The sequence below is a fragment of the Oncorhynchus nerka genome, linkage group LG12, assembly GCF_034236695.1.
Source record: "Oncorhynchus nerka isolate Pitt River linkage group LG12, Oner_Uvic_2.0, whole genome shotgun sequence".
Taxonomy (NCBI): Eukaryota; Metazoa; Chordata; class Actinopteri; order Salmoniformes; family Salmonidae; genus Oncorhynchus; species Oncorhynchus nerka.
The window spans coordinates 2,310,972-2,336,181 of NC_088407.1; the positions used below are offsets into that span (position 1 = coordinate 2,310,972).

At 41.8% G+C, this 25,210-nt stretch overlaps 3 protein-coding genes across 4 annotated transcripts in view; 1 reads left to right on the forward strand and 2 right to left on the reverse strand.

The window, feature by feature from the left end:
- LOC115118359 (butyrophilin-like protein 10) overlaps nucleotides 1-25,210 on the reverse strand; it is an 804,641-nt gene that overhangs the window by 197,794 nt on the left and 581,637 nt on the right. The window lies entirely within an intron of this gene.
- The window catches only part of LOC135574205 (low affinity immunoglobulin gamma Fc region receptor III-A-like), a 181,485-nt gene that overhangs the window by 109,610 nt on the left and 46,665 nt on the right, over nucleotides 1-25,210 (reverse strand). The window contains exons 5-9 of one of the 2 annotated variants that reach the window (XM_065025127.1): nucleotides 25,021-25,210; nucleotides 24,789-24,842; nucleotides 21,394-21,474; nucleotides 20,753-21,294; nucleotides 20,643-20,695 (exon numbers count right to left, since the gene is read on the reverse strand). The exon at nucleotides 25,021-25,210 is cut by the window's right edge and continues 59 nt beyond it. In XM_065025127.1, coding sequence (XP_064881199.1) covers nucleotides 21,131-21,294; nucleotides 21,394-21,474; nucleotides 24,789-24,842; nucleotides 25,021-25,210 — 489 coding nt within the window. In that variant the 3' untranslated portion in view covers nucleotides 20,643-20,695; nucleotides 20,753-21,130. Of the gene's footprint in view, nucleotides 1-20,642; nucleotides 20,696-20,752; nucleotides 21,295-21,393; nucleotides 21,475-24,788; nucleotides 24,843-25,020 lie in introns of those variants that run through there. The other variant, XM_065025128.1, reaches the window with a different exon arrangement.
- Nucleotides 1-25,210, forward strand: part of LOC135574212 (Fc receptor-like protein 5) — a 260,943-nt gene that overhangs the window by 95,517 nt on the left and 140,216 nt on the right. The gene's annotated exons all lie outside the window — the stretch shown is intronic.

A 25,210-nucleotide genomic window follows, 5' to 3' on the forward strand; every position in this document is an offset into this window, starting at 1 on the left:
TCTTAGAGACAGAAATACTTACAGCTCTTAGAGACAGAAATACTTACAGCTCTTAGAGACTTACCCAGAAAGACTCACAGCTCTTAGAGACTTACCCAGAAAGACTCACAGCTCTTAGAGACTTACCCAGAAATACTTACAGCTCTTAGAGACTTACCCAGAAAGACTCACAGCTCTTAGAGACTTACCCAGAAAGACTCACAGCTCTTAGAGACTTACCCAGAAAGACTCACAGCTCTTAGAGACAGAAATACTTACAGCTCTTAGAGACAGAAATAATTACAGCTCTTAGAGACTTATCCAGAAATACTTACAGCTCTTAGAGACTTACCCAGAAAGACTCACAGCTCTTAGAGACTTACCCAGAAATACTCACAGCTCTTAGAGACTTACCCAGAAATACTTACAGCTCTTAGAGACTTACCCAGAAAGACTCACAGCTCTTAGAGACTTACCCAGAAAGACCCACAGCTCTTAGAGACTTACCCAGAAAGACTCACAGCTCTTAGAGACTTACCCAGAAAGACTCACAGCTCTTAGAGACTTACCCAGAAAGACTCACAGCTCTTAGAGACTTACCCAGAAAGACTCACAGCTCTTAGAGACTTACCCAGAAAGACTCACAGCTCTTAGAGACAGAAATACTTACAGCTCTTAGAGACAGAAATAATTACAGCTCTTAGAGACTTATCCAGAAATACTTACAGCTCTTAGAGACTTACCCAGAAAGACCCACAGCTCTTAGAGACTTACCCAGAAAGACTCACAGCTCTTAGAGACTTACCCAGAAAGACTCACAGCTCTTAGAGACTGACCCAGAAAGACTCACAGCTCTTAGAGACAGAAATACCTACAGCTCTTAGAGACAGAAATACTTACAGCTCTTAGAGACTTACCCAGAAAGACTCACGGCTCTTAGAGACTTACCCAGAAAGACCCACAGCTCTTAGAGACTTACCCAGAAATACTTACAGCTCTTAGAGACTTACCCAGAAAGACTCACAGCTCTTAGAGACTTACCCAGAAATACTTACATCTCTTAGAGACTTACCCAGAAAGACTCACAGCTCTTAGAGACTTACCCAGAAATACGTACAGCTCTTAGAGACTTACCCAGAAAGACTCACAGCTCTTAGAGACTTACCCAGAAAGACTCACAGCTCTTAGAGACTTACCCAGAAAGACTCACAGCTCTTAGAGACAGAAATACTTACAGCTCTTAGAGACAGAAATAATTACAGCTCTTAGAGACTTATCCAGAAATACTTACAGCTCTTAGAGACTTACCCAGAAAGACTCACAGCTCTTAGAGACTTACCCAGAAATACTCACAGCTCTTAGAGACTTACCCAGAAAGACCCACAGCTCTTAGAGACTTACCCAGAAAGACTCACAGCTCTTAGAGACTTACCCAGAAAGACTCACAGCTCTTAGAGACTGACCCAGAAAGACTCACAGCTCTTAGAGACAGAAATACCTACAGCTCTTAGAGACAGAAATACTTACAGCTCTTAGAGACTTACCCAGAAAGACTCACGGCTCTTAGAGACTTACCCAGAAAGACCCACAGCTCTTAGAGACTTACCCAGAAATACTTACAGCTCTTAGAGACTTACCCAGAAAGACTCACAGCTCTTAGAGACTTACCCAGAAATACTTACAGCTCTTAGAGACTTACCCAGAAAGACTCACAGCTCTTAGAGACTTACCCAGAAATACGTACAGCTCTTAGAGACTTACCCAGAAAGACTCACAGCTCTTAGAGACTTACCCAGAAAGACTCACAGCTCTTAGAGACTTACCCAGAAAGACTCACAGCTCTTAGAGACAGAAATACTTACAGCTCTTAGAGACAGAAATAATTACAGCTCTTAGAGACTTATCCAGAAATACTTACAGCTCTTAGAGACTTACCCAGAAAGACTCACAGCTCTTAGAGACTTACCCAGAAATACTCACAGCTCTTAGAGACTTACCCAGAAATACTTACAGCTCTTAGAGACTTACCCAGAAAGACTCACAGCCTTTAGAGACTTACCCAGAAAGACCCACAGCTCTTAGAGACTTACCCAGACAGACTCACAGCTCTTAGAGACTTACCCAGAAAGACTCACAGCTCTTAGAGACTTACCCAGAAAGACTCACAGCTCTTAGAGACTTACCCAGAAAGACTCACAGCTCTTAGAGACTTACCCAGAAAGACTCACAGCTCTTAGAGACTTACCCAGAAAGACTCACAGCTCTTAGAGACTTACCCAGAAAGACTCACAGCTCTTAGAGACTTACCCAGAAAGACTCACAGCTCTTAGAGACTTACCCAGAAAGACTCACAGCTCTTAGAGACAGAAATACTTACAGCTCTTAGAGACAGAAATAATTACAGCTCTTAGAGACTTATCCAGAAATACTTACAGCTCTTAGAGACTTACCCAGAAAGACCCACAGCTCTTAGAGACTTACCCAGAAAGACTCACAGCTCTTAGAGACTTACCCAGAAAGACTCACAGCTCTTAGAGACTGACCCAGAAAGACTCACAGCTCTTAGAGACAGAAATACCTACAGCTCTTAGAGACAGAAATACTTACAGCTCTTAGAGACTTACCCAGAAAGACTCACGGCTCTTAGAGACTTACCCAGAAAGACTCACAGCTCTTAGAGACTTACCCAGAAATACTTACAGCTCTTAGAGACTTACCCAGAAAGACTCACAGCTCTTAGAGACTTACCCAGAAAGACTCACAGCTCTTAGATACTTACTCAGAAATACTTACAGCTCTTAGAGACTTGCCCAGAAAGACTCACAGCTCTTAGAGACTTACCCAGAAAGACTCACAGCTCTTAGAGACTGACCCAGAAAGACTCACAGCTCTTAGAGACAGAAATACTTACAGCTCTTAGAGACAGAAATAATTACAGCTGTAATCACTATTCTAACATCAAATCAATTTTTATTGGTTACATGCGCCAAATTCAACCTTACCATGAAATGCTTACTTACAAGGCCTTAACCATCAATGCAGTTTAAAAAAGACGAATAATAATAAGCACTAACAATACCATTAAAGAGCAGCAGTAAAATAACAACAGAGAGACAATATACAGGAGGTACAGAGTTAATGTATTGAATCAGTGGTCCATTTCTAAAAACATGTTTTCACCTTGTCATTGTGGGGTATTGTGATGTCATTATGGGGTATTGTGATGTCATTGTGGGGTATTGTGATGCCATTGTGGGGTTGTGTGATGTCATTGTGTGGTATTGTGATGTCATTGTGTGGTATTGTGATGTCATTGTGGGGTTGTGTGATGTCATTGTGTGGTATTGTGATGTCATTGTGGGGTATTGTGATGTCATTGTGGGGTTGTGTGATGTCATTGTGAGATATTGTGATATCATTATGGGGTATTGTGATGTCATTGCGTGGTTTTGTGATGTCATTGTGTGGTATTGTGATGTCATTGTGTGGTATAATGATGTCATTGTGTGGTATTGTGATGTCATTGTGGGGTATTGTGATGTCATTGTGTGGTATTGTGATGTCATTGTGTGGTATTGTGATGTCATTGTGGGGTATTGTGATGCCATTGTGGGGTTGTGTGATGTCATTGTGTGGTATTGTGATGTCATTGTGGGGTATTGTGATGTCATTGTGGGGTTGTGTGATGTCATTGTGAGATATTGTGATATCATTATGGGGTATTGTGATGTCATTGTGGGGTTTTGTGATGTCATTGTGGGGTATTGTGATGTCATTGTGAGATATTGTGATGTCATTGTGGGGTATTGTGATGTCATTGTGGGGTTTTGTGATGTCATTGTGAGATATTGTGATGTCATTGTGAGATATTGTGATGTCATTGTGGGGTATTGTGATGCCATTGTGGGGTTTTGTGATGTCATTGTGAGATATTGTGATATCATTATGGGGTATTGTGATGTCATTGTGAGATATTTTGATGTCATTATGGGGTATTGTGTTGTCATTGTGAGTTATTGTGATATCATTATGGAGTATTGTGATGTCATTATCGGGTATTGTGATGTCATTGTGGGGTGGGTGAGAAATAATACATTTTGAATTCAGTCTGGAACCCAAGAAAATGTGGAATAAGTCAAGGGGTATGAATACTTTCTGAAGGCACTGTATTTAATTACAAAAATAAAACATGTTTAAAGTGAGAAGTAGGCATTGGTCTTTAGTCCGAAAAAAAGAAATTCACACGAGCACCACAATTCCTTCTACACCCATGCTCTACCAAGGTTTTCCAGCACACAGCTTTGACCTACTACGGTATCTATGTTGGTCTATTGTATTTCAAACAATGTGTAAGCAGGTTGCTTAGGATTCAAACCTGCTCTGTTGCTGCTAATACCCACCAGAAATGTCTGAACCCAGGGGCACAATATCGCAAGACTTTGGGGAATGCTTGCAAAACAGACCAATCAGACCAGGCCGGGGTTTGGGGTTAGAGAAGTCAAAAGAGAAGTGAAACATACTTCCTTAGTCATTCATTTTTCTAGAAATTTAAAGGCACAACCCAGATCTCCAGTAGTGGAACATGTTATTACTCCACTAGATTAGAGACAATGTCTTCAGTAGTGGAACATGTTATTACTCCACTAGATTAGAGACAATGTCTTCAGTAGTGGAACATGTTATTACTCCTCTAGATTAGAGACAATGTCTTCAGTAGTGGAACATGTTATTACTCCACTAGATTAGAGACAATGTCTTCAGTAGTGGAACATGTTATTACTCCACTAGATTAGAGACAATGTCTTCAGTAGTGGAACATGTTATTACTCCACTAGATTAGAGACAATGTCTTCAGTAGTGGAACATGTTATTACTCCACTAGATTAGAGACAATGTCTTCAGTAGTGGAACATGTTATTACTCCACTAGATTAGAGACAATGTCTTCAGTAGTGGAACATGTTATTACTCCAACCTGGATTAGAGACAATGTCTTCAGTAGTGGAACATGTTATTACTCCACTAGGAACATGTTATTACTCCACTAGATTAGAGACAATGTCTTCAGTAGTGGAACATGTTATTACTCCACTAGATTAGAGACAATGTCTTCAGTAGTGGAACATGTTATTACTCCACTAGATTAGAGACAATGTCTTCAGTAGTGGAACATGTTATTACTCCTCTAGATTAGAGACAATGTCTTCAGTAGTGGAACATGGTATTACTCCACTAGATTAGAGACAATGTCTTCAGTAGTGGAACATGTTATTCCTCCAAACTCATGAAAGTGACAAACTGACACATTTTCTAACACATTTTAGGAAGCTTTATTTGACAAGTTGGCAGCCATACAATGGTGTTGCTCAAGATAAACACCCACAACGACATTATAGAAAAATACACTTTCCAATTTCACATGAACAAACAGAATATAACAGAGCAGTTAAATATAAAACACATTGAAGTCTTTACATCATTCATCAGCTAAACACACACTACAACTGTCCTTCTGTTAGTAGTAATGAACCTTTACATCATTCATCATGGACAAAACACTACAACTCTCCTTCTGTTAGTAGTAATGAACCTTTACATCATTCATCATGGACAAAACACTACAACTTCCCTTCTGTTAGTAGTAATGAAGTCTTTACATCATTCATCATGGACACAACACTACAACTTCCCTTCTGTTAGTAGTAATGAACCTTTACATCATTCATCATGGACAAAACACTACAACTGTCCTTTACAACTGATACTGTCAGCTGGTTCCAGTCAGTGGTGTCTGTATGTTCTCATGATAAACTAACTCTTGTTGTTGATAGTTCCAGTCAGTGGTGTCTGTATGTTCTCATGATAAACTAACTCTTGTTGTTGATAGTTCCAGTCAGTGGTGTCTGTATGTTCTCATGATAAACTAACTCTTGTTGTTGATAGTTCCAGTCAGTGGTGTCTGTATGTTCTTATGATAAACTGACTCTAACTCTGTTGATGGAGGTCAAGGCTGCAGCGTCTAAAGAGAAGTACATGATAAACTGACTCTCTCTGTTGTGGAAACTTCACACCACTCTGTTGCTGATACTGTTGGAGGTCAAGGCCGCAGTTGGTTACGAAAAGGGAAGGAGGGAGAGAGAATTTAAGAGAAAGGAGAAGTAAAGAGATGGACTGACAGGGTTGTGGTTATTCACCGCAGCTGAAGAGAGCATCTTTTTCCATCCACCATGACGTTCTGATGAACAGGGTCACTAGGTACAGAGAGAGGAGAGAGAGATGAGTGAGGGACAGAGGAGCTGATCCAGTCTACTACAGTGAAGACCTACAACACCACAGGAACAGTTATAGACCCCAACAGGTCTCAGTGTTTAATGTGTAGTTAGATACATTTATACACCCCAACAGGTCTCAGTGTTTAATGTGTAGTTAGATACATTTATACACCCCAACATGTCTCAGTATTTAATGTGTAGTTAGATATATTTATACACCCCAACAGGTCTCAGTATTTAATGTGTAGTTAGATACATTTATCCACCCCAACAGGTCTCAATGTATTTAATTTATACACCCCAACAGGTCTCAGTATTTAATGTGTAGTTAGATACATTTATACACCCCAACATGTCTCAGTATTTAATGTGTAGTTAGATATATTTATACACCCCAACAGGTCTCAGTGTTTAATGTGTAGTTAGATACATTTATACACCCCAACAGGTCTCAGTGTTTAATGTGTAGTTAGATACATTTATACACACCAACATACAGCCTAATTATAAACACCATGTGTTTGACTGGTGTTTTAAGTGTTTAGAACTCTGAATGCACATCACACAGAATACGTGCAGCTGAAGTCGGAAGTTCACATACACTTGAGCCAAAAATATTTAAACTCAGTTTTTCACAATTCCTGACATTTAATCCTTGCTTGCACATACTTTTTCAGTTCTGCCCACAAATGTTCTATAGGATTAAGGTCAGGGCTTTGTGATGGCCACCCCAAATCCTTGACTTGGTTGTCCTTAAGCCATTTTGCCACAACTTTGGAAGTATGCTTAGGGTCATTGTCCATTTGGAAGACCCATTTGCGACCAAGCTTTAACTTCCTGACTGATGTCTTGAAATTGTACTTCAATATATCCGAGTAATTTTTCCTTCCACATGATGCCATCTATTTTGTGAAGTGCACCAGCCCCTCCTGCAGCAAAGCACCCCCACAACATGATGCTGCCACCCCCGTGCTTCACGGTTGGGATGGTGTTCTTTGTCTTGCAAGCCTCCCCCTTTTCCCTTTAGATATAACGATGGTCATTATGGCCAAACAGTTCTATTTTTGTTTCATCAGACCAGAGGACATCTCTCCAAAAAGAACAATCTTTGTCCCCATGTGCAGTTGCAAACCGTAGTCTGGCTTTTTTCTGGCGGTTTTGGAGCAGTTGAATCTTCCTTGCTGAGCGGCCTTTCAGGTTATGTTGATATAGGACTCATTTTACTGTGGATACAGATCCTTTTGTACCTGTTTCCTCCAGCATCTTGACAAGGTCCTTTGCTGTTGTTCTGGGATTGATTTGCACTTTTCGCACCAAAGTACAATCATCTCTAAGAGACAGAACGCGTCTCCATCCTGAGCGGTATGACGGCTGCGTGGTCCCATTGTGTTTATACTTGCGTACTATTGTTTGTACAGATGAATGTGGTACCTTCAGGCATTTGGAAATTTCTCCCAAGGATGAACCATACTTAAGGAGGTCTACAATTTCTTTCTGAGGTCTTGGCTGATTTCTTTTGATTTTCCCATGATGTCAAGCGAAGAGGCACTGAGTTTGAAATACATCCATAGGTACACCTCCAATTGACTCAGATGATGTCAATTAGCCTCAGAAGCTTCTAAAGCCATGACATCATTTTCTGTAATTCAACAAGTTGTTGAATGGCACAGTCAACTTAGTGTATGTAAACTTCTGACCCACTGGAATTGTGATACAGTGAATTATAAGTGAAATAATCTGTCTGTAAACAATTGTTGGAAAAATGACCTGTGTCATGCATGAATTAGATGTCTTAACCAACTGCACAAAGTGGATGAAATTTGTTTAAAAAATGAGTTCCAAAGAAAAAGAGGCAGAAGAGGGAGGTGTTTGTGTGTCTGTGGGTCTGTGTGGGTCTCTCTGTGTGTGTGTGTGTTTTTGTTTCTCTGCATGTGTGTCTGTGTGTTTGGCTCAGTTTGTGTGTCTGTGTTCTGTGTGGCTCAGTTAGTAGAGAATGGCGCTTGGAAAAGTTCAACCATGTATCCGCTCACGGTTGTATGTCGCTCTGGACAAGTGGTTCTGCTAAATGACTCACTACTTACTGTAAGTGGCTCTGCTAAATGACTCACTACTTACTCTGGACAAGTGTTTCTGCTAAATGACTCAAGTGGGCTCTGGAAATGACAAGTGTTTCAAGTGTTTCTAAATGACTCACTACTTATTGTAAGTGGCTCTGGACAAGTGGTTCTGCTAAATGACTCACTACTTACTGTAAGTGGCTCTGGACAAGTGGTTCTGCTAAATGACTCACTACTTACTGTAAGTGGCTCTGGACAAGTGTTTCTGCTAAATGACTCACTACTTACTGTATGTCGCTCTGGACAAGTGTTTCTTCTAAATGACTCACTACTTACTGTAAGTCGCTCTGGACAAGTGGTTCTACTAAATGACTCACTACTTACTGTAAGTGGCTCTGGACAAGTGTTTCTGCTAAATGACTCACTACTTACTGTAAGTCACTCTGGAAAAGTGTGTCTGCTAAATGACTCACTACTTACTGTAAGTGGCTCTGGACAAGTGTGTCTGCTAAATGACTCACTACTTACTGTAAGTGGCTCTGGACAAGTGTTTCTGCTAAATGACTCACTACTTACTGTAAGTGGCTCTGGACAAGTGTTTCTGCTAAATGACTCACTACTTACTGTAAGTGGCTCTGGACAAGTGTTTCTGCTAAATGACTCACTACTTACTGTAAGTCACTCTGGAAAAGTGTGTCTGCTAAATGACTCACTACTTACTGTAAGTGGCTCTGGACAAGTGTGTCTGCTAAATGACTCACTACTTACTGTAAGTGGCTCTGGACAAGTGTTTCTGCTAAATGACTCACTACTTACTGTAAGTGGCTCTGGACAAGTGTTTCTGCTAAATGACTCACTACTTACTGTAAGTGGCTCTGGACAAGTGTTTCTGCTAAATGACTCACTACTTACTGTAAGTGGCTAAAAAACCAAAATATTTTTTAAAATATACATGTAAAATGTATGACAGAGGGACAGAGGTGATGTTGTTCACAGAGAGACGTATCAGAGCAGGAGATCTGTGGCTGATTGAGGTTGTAGCTATATGTTTATGTGTGTGTGTGGGGGGGGCAGCCTCTATTTTTAATGCTGTCAGTAGTAAGGACATTTCATTTGGTGACTTTGGGTCTTTTGAGGATCATGTTATACTGTTTAAATGTCAGCCACCAGACCAGAGCATCATGTTATACTGTTTAAATGTCAGCCACCAGACCAGAGCATCATGTCATACTGTTTAAATGTCAGCCACCAGACCAGAGCATCATGTTATACTGTTTAAATGTCAGCCACCAGAGCATCATGTTATACTGTTTAAATGTCAGCCACCAGACCAGAGCATCATGTTATACTGTTTAAATGTCAGCCACCAGAGCATCATGTTATACTGTTTAAATGTCAGCCACCAGACCAGAGCATCATGTTATACTGTTGAAATGTCAGCCACCAGACCAGAGCATCATGTTATACTGTTTAAATGTCAGCCACCAGACCAGAGCATCATGTTATACTGTTTAAATGTCAGCCACCAGACCAGAGCATCATGTTATACTGTTTAAATGTCAGCCACCAGAGCATCATGTTATACTGTTTAAATGTCAGCCACCAGAGCATCATGTTATACTGTTTAAATGTCAGCCACCAGACCAGAGCATCATGTTATACTGTTTAAATGTCAGCCACCAGACCAGAGCATCATGTTATACTGTTTAAATGTCAGCCACCAGAGCAGAGCATCATGTTATACTGTTTAAATGTCAGCCACCAGAGCATCATGTTATACTGTTTAAATGTCAGCCACCAGACCAGAGCATCATGTTATACTGTTTAAATGTCAGCCACCAGACCAGAGCATCATGTTATATTGTTTAAATGTCAGCCACCAGAGCATCATGTTATACTGTTTAAATGTCAGCCACCAGACCAGAGCATCGTGTTATACTGTTTAAATGTCAGCCACCAGACCAGAGCATCATGTTATACTGTTTAAATGTCAGCCACCAGAGCATCATGTTATACTGTTTAAATGTCAGCCACCAGACCAGAGCATCATGTTATACTGTTTAAATGTCAGGCACCAGACCAGAGCATCATGTTATACTGTTTAAATGTCAGCCACCAGACCAGAGCATCATGTTATACTGTTTAAATGTCAGCCACCAGACCAGAGCATCATGTTATACTGTTGAAATGGCAGCCACCAGACCAGAGCATCATGTTATACTGTTTAAATGTCAGCCACCAGACCAGAGCATCATGTTATACTGTTTAAATGTCAGCCACCAGACCAGAGCATCATGTTATACTGTTTAAATGTCAGCCACCAGACCAGAGCATCATGTTATACTGTTGAAATGGCAGCCACCATAACCACAGCCATACTCTGGACCTGGTTATTACCAAGGGGCTTTCTACTGGGCCCACCCATAACCACAGCCATACTCTGGACCTGGTTATTACCAAGGGGCTTTCTACTGGGCCCACCCATAACCACAGCCATACTCTGGACCTGGTTATTACCAAGGGGCTTTCTATTGACATATTGTTGATGCTGCTATATCTGAATACCACTGGGGATTTTTTACTACCTTGTTGCCAGTACAAACATTAATTAAATAAAAACATTGTAAATCAATTGCAAACATCGGTGCCTTAGCTCCAGTAAAGTTGAAAAAGGTCACATCCAAATGGAGAGCCCCTTGGATGAGTGAGGAAACTAATAAATTAAAGAGAAATTGCAGAATGGCAGAGGGAAAGTGGAAGGCATTTTCATTTTGATATTCTGAGAGCATCATATATAACAAGGCCATTAGAAATGAGAGAGCATCATATATAACAAGGCCATTAGAAATGAGAGAGCATCATATATAACAAAGCCATTAGAAATGAGAGAGCATCATATATAACAAGGCCATTAGAAATGAGAGAGCATCATATATAACAAGGCCATTAGAGATGAGAGAGCATCATATATAACAAGGCCATTGGAGATGAGAGAGCGTCATATATAACAAGGCCATTAGACATGAGAGAGCATCATATATAACAAGGCCATTAGAGATGAGAGAGCATCATATATAACAAGGCCATTAGAAATGAGAGAGCATCATATATAACAAGGCCATTAGAAATGAGAGAGCATCATATATAACAAGGCCATTAGAAATGAGAGAGCGTCATATATAACAAGGCCATTAGAGATGAGAGAGCATCATATATAACAAGGCCATTAGAAATGAGAGAGCATCATATATAACAAAGCCATTAGAGATGAGAGAGCGTCATATATAACAAGGCCATTAGAGATGAGAGAGCATCATATATTACAAGGCCATTAGAAATTCCAGATGGACTCATTTTACGAACCAAAGCACAGAGACAACCATAGTTAAAGTGGTAACTTATCTTAGAACCAACACAGATACCAACACAGATAAATTGTCAGACTGTATTAGTGATTTAAATACTTGGATGGCTCACAACTTCCTCCAGCTAAAGCAAGACAAGAAACAATGTAATTATTGTTGGAGCCAAAGCACAGAGAGAGAATCTGGCCGCACATTTGAAATCACAGGCAACAACAAAGATGAATCACCAGGTAAAAAACCTAGGTGTTATTTTAGATTCTGAACTCTTTAATCACACATTAGGAATGTGACCAAACCACCTGAGGAACATTGCCAAGGTGCAGCCGTTTCTCTCTCAGGCTGATACAGACAGACTCATCCATGCTTTTATTACAAGCAGGCTTGACTACTGTAATGCTGTCCTGTCTGGTCTAACCAAGAAAGCCTTTGGTGAACTACAAAACATACAGAATGCTGCAGGGTACTGACCAAGACCAGACAGAGAACACACATTACACCAGTTTAATGGTCTCTACACTCTAAAACATACAGAATGCTGCAGGGTACTGACCAAGACCAGACAGAGAGAACACATTACACCGGTTTTAAGGTCTCTGTACTGTAAAACATACAGAATGCTGCAGGGTACTGACCAAGACCAGACAGAGAACACATTACACCAGTTATAAGGTCTCTGTACTGTAAAACATACAGAATGCTGCAGGGTACTGACCAAGACCAGACAGAGAACACATTACACCAGTTTTAAGGTCTCTGTACTGTAAAACATACAGAATGCTACAGGGTACTGACCAGGACCAGACAGAGAACACATTACACTGGTTTTAAGGTCTCTGTACTGTAAAACATACAGAATGCTGCAGGGTACTGACCAGGACCAGACAGAGAACACATTACACTGGTTTTAAGGTCTCTGTACTGTAAAACATACAGAATGCTGCAGAGTACTGACCAAGACCAGACAGAGAACACATTACACCGGTTTTAAGGTCTCTGTACTGTAAAACATACAGAATGCTGCAGGGTACTGACCAACACCAGACAGAGAACACATTACACTGGTTTTAAGGTCTCTGTACTGTAAAACATACAGAATGCAGCAGGGTACTGACCAAGACCAGACAGAGAACACATTACACCGGTTTTAAGGTCTCTGTACTGTAAAACATACAGAATGCTGCAGGGTACTGACCAAGACCAGACAGAGAGCACATTACACTGGTTTTAAGGTCTCTGTACTGTAAAACATACAGAATGCTGCAGGGTACTGACCAAGACCAGACAGAGAACACATTACACCGGTTTTAAGGTCTCTGTACTGTAAAACATACAGAATGCTGCAGGGTACTGACCAGGACCAGACAGAGAACACATTACACTGGTTTTAAGGTCTCTGTACTGTAAAACATACAGAATGCAGCAGGGTACTGACCAGGACCAGACAGAGAACACATTACACTGGTTTTAAGGTCTCTGTACTGGCTGCCTGTGAGTTTTAGAATTCATTATACTATTCTTCTATTGGTATTTAAATCAATCCACGATTGTTCACCCCAATACATGTCAGACATGCTTTAAGTTATGTACCCAGTAGGTCCCTCAGGTCCTCTGGCCTTCTAACTATCCCAAAGCCCAGGACCAAGAGGCACGGAGAGTCAGCCTTTTAACTATCCCAAAGCCTAGGACCAGGAGGCATGGAGAGGCAGCCTTTTAACTATCCCAAAGCCAAGGACCAGGAGGCATGGAGAGACAGCCTTTTAACTATCCCAAAGCCTAGGACCAAGAGGCATGGAGAGACAGCCTTTTAACTATCCCAAAGCCCAGGACCAAGAGGCACAGAGAGTCAGCCTTTTAACTATCCCAAAGCCTAGGACCAGGAGGCATGGAGAGGCAGCCTTTTAACTATCCCAAAGCCCAGGACCAAGAGGCATGGAGAGACAGCCTTTTAACTATCCCAAAGCCCAGGACCAAGAGGCACGGAGAGGCAGCCTTTTAACTATCCCAAAGCCCAGGACCAAGAGGCACGGAGAGGCAGCCTTTTAACTATCCCAAAGCCTAGGACCAAGAGGCATGGAGAGGCAGCCTTTTAACTATCCCAAAGCCAAGGACCAAGAGGCATGGAGAGTCAGCCTTTTAACTATCCCAAAGCCTAGGACCATGTGGCATGGAGAGACAGCCTTTTAACTATCCCAAAGCCCAGGACCAAGAGGCATGGAGAGACAGCCTTTTAACTATCCCAAAGCCTAGGACCAGGAGGCATGGAGAGGCAGCCTTTTAACTATCCCAAAGCCCAGGACCAAGAGGCATGGAGAGACAGACTTTTAACTATCCCAAAGCCTAGGACCAAGAGGCATGGAGAGACAGCCTTCTAACTATCCCAAAGTCCAGGACCAAGAGGCACGGAGAGGCAGCCTTTTAACTATCCCAAAGCCCAGGACCAAGAGGCATGGAGAGACAGCCTTTTAACTATCCCAAAGCCTAGGACCAAGAGGCATGGAGAGGCAGCCTTTTAACTATCCCAAAGCCTAGGACCAAGAGGCATGGAGAGACAGCCTTTTAACTATCCCAAAGCCCAGGACCAAGAGGCATGGAGAGACAGACTTTTAACTATCCCAAAGCCTAGGACCAAGAGGCACGGAGAGGCAGCCTTTTAACTATCCCAAAGCCCAGGACCAAGAGGCATGGAGAGACAGCCTTTTAACTATCCCAAAGCCTGGGACCAAGAGGCATGGAGAGACAGACTTTTAACTATCCCAAAGCCTAGGACCAAGGGGCATGGAGAGACAGCCTTCTAACTATCCCAAAGCCCAGGACCAAGAGGCACGGAGAGGCAGCCTTTTAACTATCCCAAAGCCCAGGACCAAGAGGCATGGAGAGACAGCCTTTTAACTATCCCAAAGCCTAGGACCAAGAGGCATGGAGAGGCAGCCTTTTAACTATCCCAAAGCCCAGGACCAAGAGGCATGGAGAGACAGCCTTTTAACTATCCCAAAGCCCAGGACCAAGAGGCATGGAGAGGCAGCCTTTTAACTATCCCAAAGCCTAGGACCAGGAGGCATGGAGAGACAGCCTTTTAACTATCCCAAAGCCTAGGACCAAGAGGCATGGAGAGGCAGCCTTTTAACTATCCCAAAGCCTAGGACCAAGAGGCATGGAGAGACAGCCTTTTAACTATCCCAAAGCCCAGGACCAAGAGGCATGGAGAGACAGCCTTTTAACTATCCCAAAGCCTAGGACCAAGAGGCATGGAGAGACAGCCTTTTAACTATCCCAAAGCCCAGGACCAAGAGGCATGGAGAGACAGCCTTTTAACTATCCCAAAGCCCAGGACCAAGAGGCATGGAGAGACAGCCTTTTAACTATCCCAAAGCCTAGGACCAAGAGGCATGGAGAGACAGCCTTTTAACTATCCCAAAGCCCAGGACCAAGAGGCATGGAGAGACAGCCTTTTAACTCCCAAAGCCTAGGACCAAGAGGCATGGAGAGACAGCCTTTTAACTATCCCAAAGCCTAGGACCAAGAGGCATGGAGAGGCAACTATCCCAAAGCCCAGGACCAAGAGGCATGGAGAGACAGCCTTTTAACTATCCCAAAGCCTAGGACCAAGAGGCATGGAGAGAGGACCAAGAGGCATGGAGAGACAGCCTTTTAACTATCCCAAAGCCCAGGACCAAGAGGCATGGAGAGACAGCCTTTTAACTATCCCAAAGCCCAGGACCAAGAGGCATGGAGAGACAGCCTTTTAACTATCCCAAAGCCTAGGACCAAGAGGGATGGAGAGACAGCCTTTTAACTATCCCAAAGCCTAGGACCAGGAGGCATGGAGAGGTAGCCTTTTAACTATCCCAAAGCCCAGGACCAAGAGGCATGGAGAGACAGCCTTTTAACTATCCCAAAGCCTAGGACCAAGAGACATGGAGAGGCAGCCTTCTAACTTTCCCAAAGCCCAGGACCAAGAGGCATGGAGAGGCAGCCTTTTAACTATCCCAAAGCCTAGGACCAAGAGACATGGAGAGGCAGCCTTCTAACTATCCCAAAGCCTAGGACCAGGAGGCATGGAGAGACAGCCTTCTAACTTTCCCAAAGCCCAGGACCAAGAGGCATGGAGAGACAGCCTTTTAACTATCCCAAAGCCTAGGACCAAGAGACATGGAGAGACAGCCTTTTAACTATCCCAAAGCCTAGGACCAAGAGGCATGGAGAGACAGCCTTTTAACTATCCCAAAGCCTAGGACCAAGAGGCATGGAGAGACAGCCTTTTAACTATCCCAAAGCCTAGGACCAAGAGGCATGGAGAGACAGCCTTTTAACTATCCCAAAGCCAAGGACCAAGAGGCATGGAGAGGCAGCCTTTTAACTATCCCAAAGCCCAGGACCAAGAGGCATGGAGAGGCAGCCTTTAGTTACTATGCCCCCAGCCGTTAGTTACTATGCCCCCAGCCTTTAGTTACTATGCCCCCAGCCTGTAGTTACTATGCCCCCAGCCTGTAGTTACTATGCCCCCAGCCTCTAGTTACTATGCCCCCAGCCTGTAGTTACTGTGCCCCCAGCCTGTAGTTACTATGCCCCCAGCCTCTAGTTACTATGCCCCCAGCCTGTATCCTGTGCCCCCAGTTACTGTGCCCCCAGCCTGTAGTTACTATGCCCCCAGCCTGTAGTTACTATGCCCCCAGCCTCTAGTTACTATGTCCCCAGCCTGTAGTTACTATGCCCCCAGCCTCTAGTTACTATGTCCCCAGCCTCTAGTTACTATGTCCCCAGCCTCTAGTTACTATGTCCCCAGCCTCTAGTTACTATGTCCCCAGCCTCTAGTTACTATGTCCCCAGCCTCTAGTTACTATGTCCCCAGCCTCTAGTTACTGTGCCCCAAGCCTGTAGTTACTATGCCCCCAGCCTCTAGTTACTATGCCCCCAGCCTCTAGTTACTGTGCCCCCAGCCTGTAGTTACTATGCCCCCAGCCTCTAGTTACTGTGCCCCCAGCCTGTAGTTACTATGCCCCCAGCCTGTAGTTACTATGCCCCCAGCCTGTAGTTACTATGCCCCCAGCCTCTAGTTACTATGTCCCCAGCCTGTAGTTACTATGCCCCCAGCCTCTAGTTACTATGTCCCCAGCCTCTAGTTACTATGTCCCCAGCCTCTAGTTACTATGTCCCCAGCCTCTAGTTACTATGTCCCCAGCCTCTAGTTACTATGTCCCCAGCCTCTAGTTACTATGTCCCCAGCCTCTAGTTACTGTGCCCCAAGCCTGTAGTTACTATGTCCCCAGCCTGTAGTTACTATGCCCCCAGCCTGTAGAATAGCCTGCCAGAGAACCTGAGGGGGGCTGAAACTGTGGACATATTTAAAAGAGATCTTAAAACACATATTTTCCTCAGGGAGCTTTTTAGTAGCTCAGTTATTATTGTTTTTATTTTGAACCACAATGTGTTGCATTCCATGTCTGAAATGTGCTGTATAAATGATGCTTGATTTAAATAGATTTGATCTCTATCTATCTATCTATCTATCTATCTATCTATCTCTCTCTCTCTCTATCTATCTATCTATCTCTTTCTCTCTCGCACAGACATGTAAACACACAACACAACCTCACAATGCTAAATGCTACAAGCTAGGCCTCCAGGTGTAGTGGCTTGTGTGTTTGACTCTCAGATACAAAGTCTCTGGGTGTGAAAGTGAGACAAACAGACAAGTTCAGAAGAGATGGTACAACATGCTACATCATTATTAACAAACACAACATGCTACATCATTCATAGCAAACACAACATGCTACATCATTCATAACAAACACAACAAGCTACATCATTCATAACACAACACAACATGCTACATTCTTCATAACAAACACAACATGTTACATGATTCATAACAAACACAACATGCTACATTCTTCATAACACAACATGATACATAATTCATAACACAACATGCTACATCATTCATAACACAACACGCTACATCATTCATGACAAACACAACATGTTACTTCATTCATAACACAACTTGTTGCATCATTCACAACAAACACAACATGCTACATCATTCATAACAAACACAACATGCTACATCATTCATAACAAACACAACATGCTACATCATTCATAACAAACAACTTGCTACATTGTTCATAACAAACACAACATGCTATATCATTCATAACAAACACAACATGCTACATCATTCATAACACAACATGCTACATCATTCATAACAAACACAACATGCTACATCGTTCATATCAAACACAACATGCTACATCATTCATAACAAACACAACATGCTACATCATTCATAACACAACATGCTACATCATTCATAACAAACACAACATGCTACATCGTTCATATCAAACACAACATGCTACATCATTCATAACACAACATGCTACATCATTCATAACAAACACAACATGCTACATCATTCATAACAAACACAACATGTTACATTTCATAACAACCACAACATGCTACATCATTCATAACAAACAACTTGCTACATTGTTCATAACAAACACAACATGCTACATCATTCATAACAAACATAACATGCTACATCATTCATAACAAACAACTTGCTACATTGTTCATAACAAACACAACATGCTATATCATTCATAACAAACAACTTGCTACATCGTTCATAACAAACACAACATGCTACATCGTTCATAACAAGCAGAACATGCTACATTGTTCATAACAAACACAACATGCTACATCGTTCATAGCATAACATGCTACATCATTAATATTACAACATGTTACATCATTCATAACACAACATGCTACATCATTCATAACACAACATGCTACATCATTCATAACAAACACAACATGCTACATCGTTCATAACACAACATGCTACATCATTCATAACAAACACAACATGCTACATCATTCATAACACAACATGCTACATCATTCTTAACAAACATGCTACATCATTCATAACACAACATGCTACATCATTCATAACACAACATGCTACATCATTCATAACAAACATGCTACATCATTCATAACAAACACAACATGCTGCATCATTCATAACACAACATGCTACATCATTAATATTACAACATGTTACATCATTCATAACACAACATGCTACATCATTCATAACACAACATGCTACATCATTCATAACACACACAACATGCTGCATCATTCATAACACACACAACATGCTACATCATTCATAACAAACACAACATGCTACATCATTCATAACAAACACAACATGCTACATCATTCATAACACACACAACATGCTACATCATTCATAACACACACAACATGCTACATCATTCATAACACAACATGCTACATCATTCTTAACAAACACAACATGCAACATCATTAATTACAAACATACCATGCTACATCAATCATAACAAACACAACATGCTACATCATTCATAACAAACACAACATGCTACATCATTCATAGCATAACATGCTACATTGTTCATATCAAAACAACATGCTACATCATTCATAATAAACATAATAAACTTAATTTTGTAGTTAAGGTTGAAGTTAGGGTTAGCGTTGATATTAGGGTTAGTGTTGAAGTTAGAGTTGAAGTTAGTTAGCTCAGTCTGTACATTAGGGTTAGTGATAGAGTGATCTGGACCTACCTCAGTCTGTACATTAGGGTTAGTGATACAGTGATCTGGACCTACCTCAGTCTGTACATTAGGGTTAGTGATACAGTGATCTGGACCTACCTCAGTTTGTACATTAGGGTTAGTGATACAGTGATCTGGACCTACCTCAGTCTGTACATTAGGGTTAGTGATACAGTGATCTGGACCTACCTCAGTTTGTACATTAGGGTCAGTGATACAGTGATCTGGACCTACCTCAGTCTGTACATTAGGGTTAGTGATACAGTGATCTGGACCTACCTCAGTCTGTACGTTAGGGTTAGTGATACAGTGATCTGGACCTACCTCAGTCTGTACATTAGGGTTAGTGATAGAGTGATCTGGACCTACCTCAGTCTGTACATGAGGGTTAGTGATACAGTGATCTGGACCTACCTCAGTCTGTACATTAGGGTTAGTGATACAGTGATCTGGACCTACCTCAGTCTGTACGTTAGGGTTAGTGATACAGTGATCTGGACCTACCTCAGTCTGTACGTTAGGGTTAGTGATACAGTGATCTGGACCTACCTCAGTCTGTACATTAGGGTTAGTGATACAGTGATCTGGACCTACCTCAGTTTGTACATTAGGGTTAGTGATACAGTGATCTGGACCTACCTCAGTCTGTACATTAGGTTAGGATCCAGATGATCAGCTCCTACCTAAGTTCACATTAGGGTTAGTGATTTGTTGAAATGGACAATATCTGTACCCTTTTTAGTGAACAGTGACTGGATCCACAGTAGAATCATGTTATAGATCTGTCAAACTGTCTGTAAAGGGTTAATCTAAGTAGAGGTAGATCTGTTCTTTGTGAGATATTTCTATGCTTCCCGTTCAAAGTTTGGTTTTTGAAGATCTATAATATATTATTATAATAATGATTATCTACACAGTGCTTCATTTGTAAATCTGAACAAAAAGTGATCTGGTTATTTTTATGCTGGAACGACCTTCTGACCTGTATCTCTGTCTATCTGTCTTCACCTAAAGTAGACAGGGTCTGGACACCTTTGACCTTAAAATGTCTATCTTCACCCTGAGTAACAGGGTCTGGATCCACCTTCTGACCTGTTATCTCTGTCAATCTGTATTCACCGCTGAGTAGACAGGGTCTTTGTGAGACCTTTCTGACCTGTATCTTTGTCTTCTTCACCGCTGATAATCTAGGGTCTGGAATGATTATCTGACCTGTATCTTTGTCTATCTGTATTCAAAAAGCTGAGTAGACAGGGTCTGGAACCACCTTCTGACCTGTATCTCTGTCTATCTGTATTCACCGCTGAGTAGACAGGGTCTGGAACGACCTTCTGACCTGTATCTCTGTCTATCTGTCTTCACCGCTGAGTAGACAGGGTCTGGAACGACCTTTGACCTGTGTCTCTGTCTGTCTGTCACTGCTGAGTAGACAGGGTCTGGAACGACCTTCTGACCTGTATCTCTGTCTATCTGTCTTCACCGCTGAGTAGACAGGGTCTGGAACGACCTTCTGACCTGTATCTCTGTCTATCTGTCTTCACCGCTGAGTAGACAGGGTCTGGAACGACCTTCTGACCTGTATCTCTGTCTGTCTTCACTGCTGAGTAGACAGGGTCTGGAACGACCTTCTGACCTGTATCTCTGTCTATCTGTCTTCACCGCTGAGTAGACAGGGTCTGGAACGACCTTCTGACCTGTATCTCTGTCTATCTGTCTTCACTGCTGAGTAGACAGGGTCTGGAACGACCTTCTGACCTGTATCTCTGTCTGTCTTCACTGCTGAGTAGACAGGGTCTGGAACGACCTTCTGACCTGTATCTCTGTCTATCTGTCTTCACCGCTGAGTAGACAGGGTCTGGAACGACCTTCTGACCTGTATCTCTGTCTATCTGTCTTCACCGCTGAGTAGACAGGGTCTGGAACGACCTTTTGACCTGTGTCTCTGTCTGTCTTCACTGCTGAGTAGACAGGGTCTGGAACGACCTTCTCTGAAAGAAACACAAAAGCATGTTAAAAACACGGTAAAAACATATTTACTTCAGAAAGATTATTTAGGGGAGTGTTGATGGTCTCTCCCTTCTTCCTACCTCTCCTCCTGTTGTGTTGTCTCTTCTCTGTGTGGTTGATGTCAGCATAGGTCACATCACCTGGACCAGATCCACCTGGAACTAAATACAGGAGAGAGAGAGAGGATATTAACACAGACTGGACCAGATCCACCTGGAACTAAACACAGGAGAGAGAGAGGACATTAACACAGACTGGACCAGATCCACCTGGAACTAAACACAGGAGAGAGAGGACATTAACACAGAAAGGACCAGATCTACCTGGAACTAAACACAGGAGAGATGATATTAACACAGACTGGACCAGATCCACCTGGAACTAAACACAGGAGAGAGAGGATATTAACACAGACTGGACCAGATCCACCTGGAACTAAACACAGGAGAGAGAGGATATTAACACAGACTGGACCAGATCCACCTGGAACTAAACACAGGAGAGAGAGGATATTAACACAGACTGGACCAGATCCACCTGGAACTAAACACAGGAGAAAGAGGACATTAACACAGAAAGGACCAGATCCACCTGGAACTAAACACAGGAGAGATGATATTAACACAGACTGGACCAGATCCACCTGGAACTAAACACAGGAGAGAGAGAGGACATTAACACAGAAAGGACCAGATCTACCTGGAACTAAACACAGGAGAGAGAGGATATTAACACAGACTGGACCAGATCCACCTGGAACTAAACACAGGAGAGAGAGAGGATATTAACACAGACTGGACCAGATCCACCTGGAACTAAACACAGGAGAGAGAGAGGATATTAACACAGACTGGACCAGATCCACCTGGAACTAAACACAGGAGAGAGAGGGGATATTAACACAGACTGGACCAGATCCACCTGGAACTAAACACAGGAGAGAGGATATTAACACAGACTGAACCAGATGAGCACCTGTGGTGTTATAGTGTTATACAGTATTACAGTACCTGTGGTGTTATACAGTATTACAGTACCTGTGGTGTTATAGTGTTATACAGTACTACAGTACCTGTGGTGTTATAGTGTGATACAGTATTACTGTACCTGTGGTGTTATAGTGTTATACAGTATTACAGTACCTGTGGTGTTATAGTGTTATACAGTATTACAGTACCTGTGGTGTTATAGTGTTATACAGTATTACAGTACCTGTGGTGTTATACAGTATTACAGTGCCTGTGGTGTTATAGTGTTATACAGTACTACAGTACCTGTGGTGTTATAGTGTTATACAGTATTACAGTACCTGTGGTGTTATACAGTATTACAGTACCTGTGGTGTTATAGTGTTATACAGTATTACTGTACCTGTGGTGTTATAGTGTTATACAGTATTACAGTACCTGTGGTGTTATAGTGTTATACAGTATTAAAGTACCTGTGGTGTTATAGTGTTATACAGTATTACAGTACCTGTGGTTTTATAGTGTTATACAGTATTACAGTACCTGTGGTGTTATAGTGTTATACAGTATTACAGTACCTGTGGTGTTATACAGTATTACAGTACCTGTGGTGTTATAGTGTTATACAGTACTACAGTACCTGTGGTGTTATAGTGCTATACAGTATTACAGTACCTGTGGTGTTATACAGTATTACAGTACCTGTGGTGTTATAGTGTTATACAGTACTACAGTACCTGTGGTGTTATAGTGTTATACAGTATTACAGTACCTGTGGTGTTATACAGTATTACAGTACCTGTGGTGTTATGGTGTTATACAGTATTACAGTACCTGTGGTGTTATAGTGTTATACAGTACTACAGTACCTGTGGTGGTATAGTGTTATACAGTATTACAGTACCTGTGGTGGTATAGTGTTATACAGTATTAGAGTACCTGTGGTGTTATAGTGTTATACAGTATTACAGTACCTGTGGTGTTATAGTGTTATACAGTATTAGAGTACCTGTGGTGTTATAGTGTTATACAGTATTACAGTACCTGTGGTGTTATAGTGTTATACAGTATTACAGTACCTGTGGTGTTATACAGTATTACAGTACCTGTGGTGTTATACAGTATTACAGTACCTGTGGTGTTATACAGTATTACAGTACCTGTGGTGTTATAGTGTTATACAGTACTAGAGTACCTGTGGTGTTATAGTGTTATACAGTATTACAGTACCTGTGGTGTTATAGTGTTATACAGTATTAGAGTACCTGTGGTGTTATAGTGTTATACAGTATTACAGTACCTGTGGTGTTATACAGTATTACAGTACCTGTGGTGTTATACAGTATTACAGTACCTGTGGTGTTATACAGTATTACAGTACCTGTGGTGTTATAGTGTTATACAGTACTACAGTACCTGTGGTGTTATAGTGTGATACAGTATTACTGTACCTGTGGTGTTATAGTGTTATACAGTATTACAGTACCTGTGGTGTTATAGTGTTATACAGTATTACAGTACCTGTGGTGTTATAGTGTTATACAGTATTACAGTACCTGTGGTGTTATACAGTATTACAGTACCTGTGGTGTTATAGTGTTATACAGTACTACAGTACCTGTGGTGTTATAGTGTTATACAGTATTACAGTACCTGTGGTGTTATACAGTATTACAGTACCTGTGGTGTTATAGTGTTATACAGTACTACAGTACCTGTGGTGTTATAGTGTTATACAGTATTACAGTACCTGTGGTGTTATACAGTATTACAGTACCTGTGGTGTTATGGTGTTATACAGTATTACAGTACCTGTGGTGTTATAGTGTTATACAGTACTACAGTACCTGTGGTGGTATAGTGTTATACAGTATTACAGTACCTGTGGTGGTATAGTGTTATACAGTATTAGAGTACCTGTGGTGTTATAGTGTTATACAGTATTACAGTACCTGTGGTGTTATAGTGTTATACAGTATTACAGTACCTGTGGTGTTATAGTGTTATACAGTATTACAGTACCTGTGGTGTTATACAGTATTACAGTACCTGTGGTGTTATACAGTATTACAGTACCTGTGGTGTTATACAGTATTACAGTACCTGTGGTGTTATAGTGTTATACAGTACTACAGTACCTGTGGTGTTATAGTGTATTACAGTACCTGTGGTGTATTAGTGTTATACAGTACTACAGTACCTGTGGTGTTATAGTGTTATACAATATTACAGTACCTGTGGTGTTATACAGTATTACAGTACCTGTGGTGTTATAGTGTTATACAGTATTACAGTACCTGTGGTGGTATAGTGTTATACAGTATTACAGTACCTGTGGTGTTATAGTGTTATACAGTATTACAGTACCTGTGGTGTTATAGTGTTATTCAGTATTACAGTACCTGTGGTGTTATAGTGTTATACAGTATTACAGTACCTGTGGTGTTATAGTGTTATTCAGTATTACAGTACCTGTGGTGTTATAGTGTTATTCAGTATTACAGTACCTGTGGTGTTGGAGGTCTTCACTGCAGAGTAGACTGGATCAGCTCCTGGAGACTCTGGAGGAGACGAGACAACGGGTTGAAGACATAAAGACATTGTACTGTGTGTGTGTGTGTGTGTGTGTGTGTGTGTGTGTGTGTGTGTGTGTGTGTGTGTGTGTGTGTGTGTGTGTGTGTGTGTGTGTGTGTGTGTGTGTGTGTGTGTGTGTGTGTGTGTGTGTGTGTGTGTGTGTACCTCTCCTTCTCCTGTGTTCTGGGTCCTGTATGATTCTGACGTCAGCATACGTAACATCTCTGGGTTCAGCTGCTACATCTTTGTTCCTCTTGCAGAACAGGACCAGTAGAATGATCAGAGAGATGGAGAGAGCAGCCACCAACCCAGAGACAGACAGAGAGAGGAGGAGAGTGGAGGGGAGAGAGGAGGA